This window comes from Budorcas taxicolor, chromosome 18 (genome assembly GCF_023091745.1).
Source record: "Budorcas taxicolor isolate Tak-1 chromosome 18, Takin1.1, whole genome shotgun sequence".
Lineage (NCBI taxonomy): Eukaryota > Metazoa > Chordata > Mammalia > Artiodactyla > Bovidae > Budorcas > Budorcas taxicolor.
Window position 1 is genome coordinate 37968252 of NC_068927.1, and position 12057 is coordinate 37980308.

General features: G+C 39.1%; 1 protein-coding gene across 1 annotated transcript in view; it reads left to right on the forward strand.

Moving 5' to 3' along the window:
* SNTB2 (syntrophin beta 2) overlaps nucleotides 1–11840 on the forward strand; it is a 66464-nt gene extending 54624 nt beyond the window's left edge. Inside the window, exons 5-7 of the mRNA XM_052656058.1 lie at nucleotides 6383–6579; nucleotides 9387–9571; nucleotides 11329–11840. Coding sequence (XP_052512018.1) covers nucleotides 6383–6579; nucleotides 9387–9571; nucleotides 11329–11421 — 475 coding nt within the window. The 3' untranslated portion in view covers nucleotides 11422–11840. The remainder of the gene's footprint in view (nucleotides 1–6382; nucleotides 6580–9386; nucleotides 9572–11328) is intronic.
* The last annotated feature ends 217 nt before the right edge of the window (nucleotides 11841–12057 follow it).

The following is a 12057-nucleotide window of genomic DNA, read 5'->3' on the forward strand; positions in this document are numbered from 1 at the left end:
TTGTGTCCAACTCTTAGCAACCCCATAGACTGCAGCCTACCAGGCTTCTCCGTCCATGGGATTTTCCAGGCAAGAGTACTGGAGTGGGGTGCCATTGCCTTCTCTGACTGAATCTACTAAGGAATTCTAAAGGAATTTTAAAATGACTTCTGTTATCTTTTAGGTGCCTAAAATAGCATTCAAGCAGCGATGTAGACGATTTAGACAAAAACTTTTCTTTCACAACCCTATTGATCATTTTTTGCAGCTCCTAGCTCAGAATATATGGTTTCTGTCACTAATATTTTTGTGTGTATTTTTTAAGTTGTTGAAGCAGCTCCCTAACTGCTTTTCTCAAGACTTGGCTTACTCATGAAGATAAATAAATTGTGTTTTGGTTTTTTTTTTTTCCTTATTGACTGTGACTAGAAAATCACTGAAATTGTGGCAGCATTTTGACTGAGTGATGAAATCATTTAAACCAGAATGTGGTACTGTGGATAAACTATACAACTCAGCCAAAATATTCTTCAACTTCTCTTTCTAGTATAAGAGTACATTTGATTCCATCAAGTAAACATTTATCTGACCTGAAGCAACAGGATGTTTCTAGTATGCCAGATGTAGGGAGCTGGAAGGAAAAGAATGGAGAAATGTAGATTTGGAGGCCAATATGTCTTAAGAAATAATCAGAAACTAGTTATCTAGTGTGAAACTAGGAAAGATATTCACATTCAGTGTTAATTTGGGCTTAAAAAAGAATCAGGTTTTGATACAGCTCAAAAACTACACATTAAAAAGGAGTCCCACAAAAAAGCACTTGATAGTCAAAAAGGTTAAATGATGGCGTCATCTAGGATGTCCCACGGGAAGCAGTGTGGGAGTTCCAGCTTTCAGGAGACAAAGATTCATGTGAGGAAGAGAATTCTTACATTACAGGAAGACTTTTACATTATGTAGGATTTCCTTCAATTTGCCAAGTTCCCTTACATATATCATTATTTTTAAAATATATAATTTTCACATAGCTTTTCAGGAGTTTCTCGGTAATTTAGAGCTGTAGCCTGTAGATCACAGAATAGAGATGAAGGATTTATTGAGCCTCAGAGTTGGAGAAGCGTGCTGTCATTAATTCCTTCAGGATATGAAGGTCCTGCAGAAAGGGCCTTGATGATTCAGTAGCAAAGGTAGACAGTCTCTGATAAATAAATAAATAAATTATAGTTCAAAAATCAAAGAACACTGCTAGGGTGATATAAATTAACATGAGTTACTATTTACATTGGCTTGCACATTTACAGATTCTTGGAAACCAAAGCTGTATGTTTGTGTTTATCTAATAGTTGATATTTTGGGATGGTCAGGGAATTGAGTAAAACATGAATGTGATAAATGAAGAGGATTTTTATTTTATTATTTCATTTGACACATTTCCTGAGGTTAAATCCAAGTGCCCAATACAGGTAGAGAATTAGATACACGTGCTATAGATTTTGCAGGACGTGCATTTTGTAGCCTTTTCCTATATGCCTTCTTTGACTGGAAAAGAAGAAGATCCAGAGAAAGCGTGGCTACTTGACAATGTGGAAAATTGAGTGGTGGTGTGCTTATGGGATTTATGGGGCCAAAGCCGCTGTACCGCCTTTGCATGAGCTCATCAGGCCTTCCCACTAAGGGGGCCTTTTGGCAGTGTGTTCTAACCAACTGCTGTGCAGCAAGAGTCCAGCAGCTGGTTTGAATTAGATTCCCTCTGCCAAATATTTCATAATCAAATCTGTAGGAAAAATTCTGGACTTTATATTTTTTAAGGTCTGATTTGAGATTAGCAATCAAACTGAATATGGGGGAATACACCCTGACACTTTGCTCACACTCTGTATTACTTGGATTGCATGTGGAGTAGTTTTGAAACTCATTTAACTCTTGCTGAGGTAGCTAACGTGTAATTGGCATGTTGGTTCTACAGGGATCAGCTCAGGGAGGTGGTTCTCAAATACTTTTCGTGGACCTCTGGGGATACCCTCTTCACGGGGTCTGTAAGTTTAAAACTGTTTTCACAGTAATACTAACGTGTTGTTTGCTTTTCTCACTGTTGACATTTGCACTGAGTTTGGTAAAATTGCTTGTACCTTATCATGAATCAAGGCAGTTGGCACCGAACTGTATGGCCTTGCAGGGAGAAAACATGCCACTGTAACCTCAAAATGCCTTTGTTGAGGCAGAAAATTGCTAGTTTTATTTAATCTCAGCCCTTGAGTATTCATGCTGTTGATAATCTGTGAGATGATGTGGGAAGTGCTTAGAGCCCACTTCTCCTGCATATGGAGATGTGATGGTTTTTTACAAAGAAAAGCGTGTGTGGTTTTTATGAGCTGAACTGGCTGGTTGGTTGGTTGGGGTTTTTTAATGGAACACCACTTTCCCTTCAAAAAAAAAATGACAGACTATGGCTACTCAGACTTGGGTATTTGTCAGACTTTTAATTTTTTCTAAAATAAAATTCAAAATGAATTTGTCATTTAAAGAAAACACTGATGGTATTTGTTAACAATTTAAAATTTCTATCTTTCAAACAAAAAATTAGAATTCTGGAAAACTTGTGTCTCTCACTATGAATTTTGACAGCTTCCTAGTACTTAAAGACTTACCTGATGAGATCAGTGGCGATATTACCAAATGTGACTTTTTTATATAATAAAATACTTTTAACATTTGGAAAATGTACATAATTCAATGAAAAAATATATTCCAAATGACCAGTTCATGATGCTGCAAAATCATGCAAGGGTAAAAAAATCTATTCAAGCTGCAGGAGAGACCACTGGATTTTTTAATGTAACAGGATAATTGAGGGTTTCCTGGTGGCTCAGTGGTAAAGAATTTGCCTGCAATGCAGGAGCCGCAGGGAGAAGCAGGTTTGATCCCTGGCTTGGAAAGATCCCCTGGAGAAGGGCATGGCAACCCACTCCAGTATTCTTGCCTGGAAAACCCCATGGATAAAAGAGCCTGGAGGTCTACAGTCCATGGGGTCCCAGGATCGGACACAACTGGAGCAGCTTAGCACACATAAAAACTTTATTGATAAGGTTTCAGATCCTACCTTGCAACTAACCTTTAAGAAACTACTTGTTGATTTTTGGTTTGGTGGACAGAAAGATAGCCATAATTATCTGAAATAGCTATTAAAAGACTCCTTCCTTGTCCAGCTGCATACCTGTGTGAGGCTGGGTATACTTCAGCTACATGCTGTGGCAGAATGCAGATACACATAAGAGAATTCAGCTGTCTTTTATTAAGCTGTATATGAAAGAGATTTGAAAAAAATTAAAACAGTGCCAGTGTTCACATTCATTTCATTTTGAAAAATATTATTTTTAATAAAAGTATGTTATTTATATTAGCACCTAATAGGTTTTTTATTTTTATTTCTAAATGAATTAATATTTTGAAGATTTATCAGGTTTAATTTCTCATTATAGTAAATATACTGTATTTCCTAATATAGTAAATATAGTGCGAAGAGCAGGTGGCGCATGGGCCCTCTCATCGCCACGGCTTCTCCAGATGTCAAGCACGGGCTCTGGGTGCGTGGGCTTCTGTAGCTGCGGCACATGGACTTACTAGTTGCAGCTCCCGGGCTCTAAAACACAGGCTCGGTGGTTGTGGCACATGGGCTTAGTTGCTCTGCAGCATGTGGGATTGTCCTGGACCAGGGATCAAGCCTGTGTCTCCTGCATTGGCAGGCAGATTCTTTACCACTGGGCCAGCAAGGAAGCCCTAAAGCATAGAGCTTAATGCTCTTTGACATTTGCACAGAGTTATGCAGTTACCACAGTCACTATTAGGACGCTTGAACCACCCCAGAAAGAAACCCCTTACCCACTAGCATTCACTCTCTTTTCCTCTCCCTCAGCCTTAAACAACCCAAAGTTAGCTATGGGTTTTTTTATAGGTACACTTCATCTGAGTGAGAAAGTTCTGTTCTATTCCACATTTGTTGAGTGTTTTCAATTTGGGGTTTAATTAAATGATTTTGGATTTGTTAAAATGTTTTTTCCATGTCTATTACAGTGGTCTTGTAGGTTCTGTCCTTTTTTCTATTTATATGGTTTTACTTATCAATTTATAAATCAATTTAAAAATAATTTTTAAATCAAATCAATTTATAAATAAATTACCATATTGATTTTGAATATTAAACCAACCTTGTACTTCTGAGATAAATCTTATTTGGTCTTGCTAGATTCAATTTGCTAATAATTTGATGAGAATTTTTGTGTCTTGTATTTATAAATTATCTTGGTCTGTAGTTTTTCTTTTCTTGAGATGTCTTTGATCTGGGTATTAGGGTGTTACTGGCCTCATAGAAAGAGTTGGGAGGTATTCCCTCTTCTGTTTTTTAGAAGACTTTATAAAGAGTTGGTACTGATTATTCTTTAAATATTTGGTAGAATTCATCAGCAAAGCCATCTGGGATTAAGATTTTCTTTGTGGGAAGCTTTTCACTATTAGTTGAAGGGATTTTTAAAATGCTTTAACAGTCATACTTTCTTAGACAGTGTTCTACTCTTTCCCTTTTATCTGAAAATATTTTTTAGTTCATGAATGTCCCATTTCTTATCTTTGACCTTGAAACCCTATTCTTATGAGCATCTCATGGGGCAGAATATGTAGGACACATTGTAGAAACTAAGGTTCTTTCAGGAGAAGGGGACGACAGAGGATGAGATGGCTGGATGGCATCACTGACTTGATGGACGTGAGTCTGAGTGAACTCCAGGAGTTGGTGATGGACAGGGAGGCCTGGTGTGCTGCGATTCATGGGGTCACAAAGAGTCGGACACGAGTTGGTGATGGACAGGGAGGCCTGGTGTGCTGCGATTCATGGGGTCACAAAGAGTCGGACACGACTGAGCGACTGAACTGAACTGATGCTTCTCATGTTTTTTCTCTTCTCTGTTTTGTTTCATTGCTGTCCCATTCTTGATTTGACTCTTCTCCCCAAAATGATTTTTTTGGGCCATGCCGCACAGCCTGTGGGATCTTAGTTCCCTGGCCAGGATTTGAACCCAGGCCACAGTAGTGAAAGTGCCAAATCCTACCCATTGGACTGCCAGGGAATTCCTGGAACTCACTTTTTCAAATAAAAAGATGGCACATCATTTTTTTTTTTTTTTTGTAGTAGAGTAGTATCATATTTTAAGTGAATGAGAGTCAAGAGCTGTAGCCAAGTAGTTCCAAATTTTCTTTTTTATGACTGGATAATATTCCATTGTATATACATTCCACATTTTATCTACTCAATTGATGGATATTTGAGCTATTTCCACTTTGAGGCTATTAAGAATAATGCTGATATGTACATTTGTGAACAAATTTTTATTCTAATGTATGTGTTTGTTTATCTTGGGTACATACCTGGGAATGGAATTGTTGGATCATATGGTACCTCTATTTAACTTTTTGAGGAACCAGTCAGTTAAAAAATAAAAGAAAAAATCATGGTCTATCTTTAGCCAATAGTAACCTCTTCAGCTGAACTTCTGAGCGTTTTTGATAGGGCTTTTATATAAAAGTATTTGAGGACTTCCCCAGTGGTCTAGTGGTTAAGAATCCATGCTTCCACTGCAGGGGACATGGTTTCAATCCCTGGTCAAGGAAGTTCTGCATTGTGTGGCCAAAAAAAAAAAAGATATTTGAGAACTGCCATATTAGCTGTTATGATAGAACATTCTGGACTTGTATATTTTCTGCTCTAGATCTGACATTTTCCAAGAGACAATAAAAAGATCAGGTGTTCCCCAGGGAGAGAGAGGATAACTAGGCAGTATGCTGAGGATTTTCAGAGCAATGAAAATTCTCTGTATATTATAATGATGGCTGTGTCTTTATATTGATATATTTGTCCAAACCTGGATTTTGACTGATTATGATGTATTGGTATACATTTATCCTTGGTAAAAAATTACCATTCTTGTGATACTGACAAGTAGGGGAGGATATGCATGTTTGTGGCTTATTTTTTAATCAAAATTGAGTCTTTTTTTTTTTTTTGACATGCCTAGCCTCTTGGGACGGCTTCCCTAGTGGCATTGCAAAGAGGTGGACATGACCAAGTGACTAAGCACAGTATAGCCTTTCATGGGAGCATGAAAAAGCAAATGGGAAATTGAGGTTCTTGGGCCATCTGACCTAGTGTTCTGCTTGTGACACCAGGAGTCATTTTTATGGGAAAACAGAATAGTATCTATGTCAAATACTATAATCTTGTTTTGAGATATACTTACCTAAAAACTGCTGCCGATGTTTATAATTTTCTGCATTTTTATCAGCATAAATTGCTGAGATTGTCCTCTGACAGTACATTAATGACTTTTGAACTTTGCTGTGTTTGTGGTCCTAGGCTGGTTCATTCTGGCTCTGGGTGTCGCTCACCCTCCCTTGGATCTGACCTGACGTTCGCCACCAGGACAGGCTCTCGGCAGGGCATCGAGATGCATCTCTTCAGGGTGGAGACACATCGGGATCTGTCCACTTGGACCCGAATACTCGTTCAGGGCTGCCATGCAGCTGCTGAGTTGATCAAGGAAGTCTCTCTAGGTATAGATACTGGCATTTCATTCCTAACAGTAATTAAATGTCATTCTTTATTTTAAAGTAAAAATCATTATCCTGTGGGCCGACTTAAAATGTTCTGAATAAGACACCTGAAGGTGATCATGATGGAAAGAAACTGAGTTTCTCTACTTCAGTAGCAAAGTTTTCGTAAGTTGTTTATGTGACTCTGAACACATTCACAACAGTTTCTGTACAACATAACATGGCTGTTTTACTCTTCATTATTTAAATATTTAATAATGTGAGGACTCATTTACTAAATACTAGGTGTATTGACCCTCTTGTTAAGATTTGGAACATGGATAGACACCCTTAAAAGTGTGACCATCTGGAAGAGCTTATAGCTGTAGAAAAGCGAAGAATCTGGAATTGGAGTTTCTGTTGCAAAGTTGGAAGAGGTGTGCCCAGTAAGTACTGAAATGGGCATCTAAAGGAAATCACCCTGGTGGTCTCTTTCCATTGTTGAAGCGCCCTCTTGTGGCTTGTCTGTGTGAATTTGAAGGGATGAGTTCACATGTGTGTATCTGTGTATATGGCTATGTATAGATATTTCCAGATTGCTTTTCATTTTAAGAACAGAGAGTTGTCAAAATTAAGACACAATTACAGTTTCTTATATGGTTTTAATTACTTTGAACATCTTGCCTGGAAGTTGGTTTAGTTCTGCTCCTGTTTTCTTACATTTTGTTTCCTAAACCTAGTTTTACAGGATTTACATGAAAAGAGAAAATGTTTGAGAGCAGAAGGTCTTGTGATTTATCTTCCTTTCCATTGCTTTTGGGAAGTGAGGGGTCTCTATGGCTTTAGAACTGCATGAGCGGCATTTCCATGGGTCATCTTCTAACAGTGACACCAGACAGCTTCAGTGTTGTAACAATTCTTCAGCTGTTTAGGACATGCTCTGTATTTTCCTTACGACCACAACAATGGCTCAAGCGATGACACCAATGTCAATGACACCCGCCTTGGATTTTGACCGAAGTCACCACACCACACTGTCTTTCTCACTTGCCTGTCTCCCACCCATTGTGATTGGTCACCACATTAAGGACTGTGGGGCTCTGGTTTTTGTCTTGGCCACAGAATGTGATTTCTGGGATGGAGAAGTCTTCAGTTGAACAGGCTGGATGCCCTGTGTCCTTGTGTGGAGTCCCAGGGGTCTGGCCAGCACACTCATCACTGGCATATGGGGTCACCATATCTTCAAGTACCTGGAAAGATATGCTTCCCAAAACAGAGAGTACAGTGTGGCTTTTGAACATTTTTTAGTTTTGTGTTGTTCCTTTGGTGTCTGTAAACTTCATATTACAGGAAACCAAAATCTATTCAGTCTTTGGCTCACAATTGTTTAAATACAAATGGCTTGAATAGAGAGAAAATAAGGACCACCTGCTTCCTTATATTTTTAAATGGACAAAAGAAACTTGTTTTTTGGTAATTTCGAATTTTTTTGTTCTCATTCACAGCACTGTTTCAATATTTTACCTTGGTAATACTTTCATTTCCACAGTTCAAGTCAATTAATGTACTTATTAATCATTTATTCTGTATTTAGAGCTTTCCAGACATGCTAAACTGGCTGAAAGTAAATCACTCTGCAAAGAACCAGGATTTCTTTAAAATGTGTGTGTGTGCATGTCCTCACACGTGGTGCAGGCGCTTAGTCTGTTACACCTTTAATAGGATGCGTGTGCCTGGTGTGCACATACACATGTATACACATACATAAATAAGCCGGCATGTCCTTCAGCTGCGTGTTACCACCTTCTTCTGTTAAATTGTTGGCTCCTTTTCTGAAGTAATTAATATTCAGAGTTCATTGTGCAAAACTCTCCTCTGTGAGTTATTCCTTTTCCTTATTTCTTGAACATGCCAGCTGCCTTGACTGAGTGTTTTTCATGTCCAGTGAAAGGATACATTGGTCTCGATATGAGGACTTGCTTGTTTGGGAGCCATTCTTCCTGCTCACAGCCATGATGAACTCAGTTCTCAGAGGACTGTGTTAATTTCTATGGGGCATAGGGCCTCTCACCAGTAGCCCCTGTACTAACAATAAAACAGCTTAAATGTTGGTGAAACAGGGACTTCACCAGTCTTGACGGGAGACATTTGCCAGTCTTGATGATCAGTTCTTTTGGCCCCATCAATTCAGATGTATCTTTTCGAATTTTATCTTTGGTGGGACTGACAGTGCGACTTCCCAACTACCAGCCATGTTACTGCCCCTGAAAGGTGTCTCTGCCTTTTCTCATTTGGTTGTTCCTCCTTGCGCACTCGAAACCTTCTTCCTACTCCTCACTGCCTATCAGGTTTGACCACGTTTTCGGGACTTTCTCAAGTCCCATTCCTCCAGGAAACCATTACTCAACTTGGGCTTTATTGAGCTGGTATTTAGTCATCTTCTATACCCTTTACCTTAAGCAGTTAGGGATTTCATGTCTACGCCTGTCACTTATGAGGTCTTGAGAGCAGAGACCATGCCTCTTACTTCTCCAGCACCACACACAGCCTACTGTCTGCACAGTGTTCAGTTGATACTCACTGAATTGAACTGAATCAGATCAGATGTCAAGTAAAGTTATGGTAATTTCTTCTTCATCTCAATCAAGATGTTGCCTTGAGTGACCAAAACAGAATTCACTTCAGGACATTCCAAATAGGTTAGGTATCACACATTCTCAGAAAGATTCTTTTCCCTTTTCCCTTTTTTGAAGTCAGGAGAAGCCTTTGTCACTCTCTCAACTGCAGTAGGAACTTCATTAGTGATATCTGTTTCTTGTCTTCAATAGGCTGCACATTAAATGGCCAAGAGGTGAGACTCACCATCCACTATGAAAGTGGGTTCACTGTCTCCAGGGAAAACGGAGGTTCCAGTAGCATCTTATACCGCTACCCCTTCGAAAGGCTGAAAATGTCTGCTGATGATGGCATCAGAAATCTGTATCTGGATTTTGGTGGTCCCGAAGGAGAACTGGTAAGCATGTTTCTGAAAAACATGTTTATTCTAATAGGCATTCTCTTTCTTATCATTTCTTACCTCTTGTCATAGAAAATTGTGGACTTACCATCTACTATTCCATTTGGAGCCAAGGAAATTCTTCTTCAGGTTCCAAACATGCATGGGTTTGGCTTTGGGGTTTTGTTTTGTGTTTTCCCCACATTAGGGAATCACTGCCTTTTTAACGTTTTGTTTGAATATCAGCAAGAAAAATTAGATAACCCTATAAGAAACAGGCTTTTGTCAAATGTAAGATATAAAATACTAAACCTGGCACACTTTAATAAATGAGTTCTATCCATTGCTGTTATCAGCAATTTGTTGGGATAAGAGTTAAAAGTAATAGTGACTTAGTTGCTATAGAAATTCTGCTAGTCAGAAAAAAAAATGCAAAGATATGTCCATACACCCATCATCTGTTTTGACTTCCTTGTCCTTTAAAGGAAATACCCACAGGAATTCTTGAGTCCCCTTGGAGAACTACAGAAGTGTGTCGAGGGTACTTCAGAAATCAGAAATTATGATAAAGGACTCAAAAAGTCATGCCTCTATGTCTTACGGTATTGAGCCAACAGTTCAAGTCTTATCTTATATGTGACATCTTATGTCTATTGATACAGTCACAACAGGTATAAATTTGGAAAACAGAATCTTGATGTTTTAGAACTAATAGAGATATTAGGGATAATATAGCTCAAACTCCAAATGAGAAAACTGTGACTAGAAATCTTCTTTTAAATGATGAACCTTTAGGAAACTATGGATAGCCATGGACTTCAAAAGCCTGTTGCAGCCTGTTCATCGGATGTCAGCTGTCCAAATTAGAGGCCTGTGCTTAGGAAGGTATAACTAGCCCTTCCAACCAGCTTCAAGATTTGCCATTCCCAAAAAAAAAAAAAAAAAGACTTGCCATTCCCACCACGAACTGATAAGGGGTGTCAAAAATCTTAATAGATGATCACACTTCAGCTGAATTCACTGATTCCCTGTGGGAAATATACTTACAGTTAGTGATTTCCATATAGGATATTCCTCTTTTTCTTTACCTCTTCTACTTTTAAGTTCTTCCTATCTGGCATGGTGGAATCTAATTCCACCATGGTGTAATTAGAGTGGTGCAATTAGAGTACACCACTAATAGTGTCCTAATTGTGGATGTGAACTCTGACGCTAGTGTTTAATTATGCCATGGAATAGCCTTACTTCTGAGTATATTTCCATTTGCAGCTCTAATTGCCCAAGTGTGGCACATAAATCTGGCACATCCTTTATCCAAGTTCTTTTTAAAAAGTAAAACACAAAAAAGTAGTTTCCCTGGTGATCCAGTGGTTAAGAATCCACCTTGCAATGCAAGGGACACAGGTTCAATTCCTGGTCCAGGAAGATCCCACATGCCAGGGACCAACTAAGCCTGTGTGCCACAATTACTGAGCCAGCACTCTAGAGCCTGCGAACTATGGCTACTGAAGCCCGAGCTGTCTTTTGCCCATGCTCTGCAATAAGAGAAGCCACCAAAATGAGAAGCCTGAGCACCACAGGATGGGTAGCCCCCACTCGCCACAACCAGAGAAAGTTTTCCTTCTCAAAGAAGCAAAGACCCAGCGCAGCCAAAAAATTAATGAATAGATCTTTTTTTAAAAAGTAGAATATCATGTTCAAATTTGTTTACTTTGCACATTTGTGTATTAAAGCATCCCTGTATAGTAGTGATAATTAATGTCCTTTCTCCACAGACCATGGACCTGCACTCCTGTCCGAAGCCGATTGTATTTGTGTTGCACACATTCTTGTCGGCCAAAGTCACTCGCATGGGACTGCTTGTATGAGCAGCAAAAAAAAAAAAAATCAGTTAAAGAGCCTTGAATGTCATAAGAAGTATTTACACCTCAAAAAAAAAAAAAAAAAAAAAAGCACAAAAAGAAAGCTCTTTGCTCTCTCCTCCAGCACAGTGCCTTGACAAGGACCTGCAAATCACTGCTGAACTGTAACCATGTTTAAAGAAGAGCTTGCCTTTTACAAGCCACCTTGGCCGGAAATTCTAGGACTCTAATAAGCTCCAAAATGAATCTGTTAATTTATTGTCTAGTCTCCTAATGTGGTTTTTAAGTAATTAGGTTTATTTCCCTTGTTAAGAAGGGTGGCTCATTCTTTTTCACTTTGGGCATAATCAAACATCTAAGCGTTTTCTTCTTCTCCTCCTTCCAGTAGAATTTGTTTCAAGCTTAGCCTTGACCACTTGCTTAGAACAGCCATCCATGCACAGGTGCCAGTTTGCAGCAGCCTGGGCTTCATGGTCACTCCGTGTAGGTTAGACATTTGGTTGGAATTTACTGTCCTCATTTACTCCTCCTACCCTCGGAAGTCCTTGAATTGCATCACCAAAGGGTTCTTCACATGTTCTGGCTCTCCCTGTATCCCACCCTGACCATCATGTCCCACCACATCACCGGCTTTGTCACACC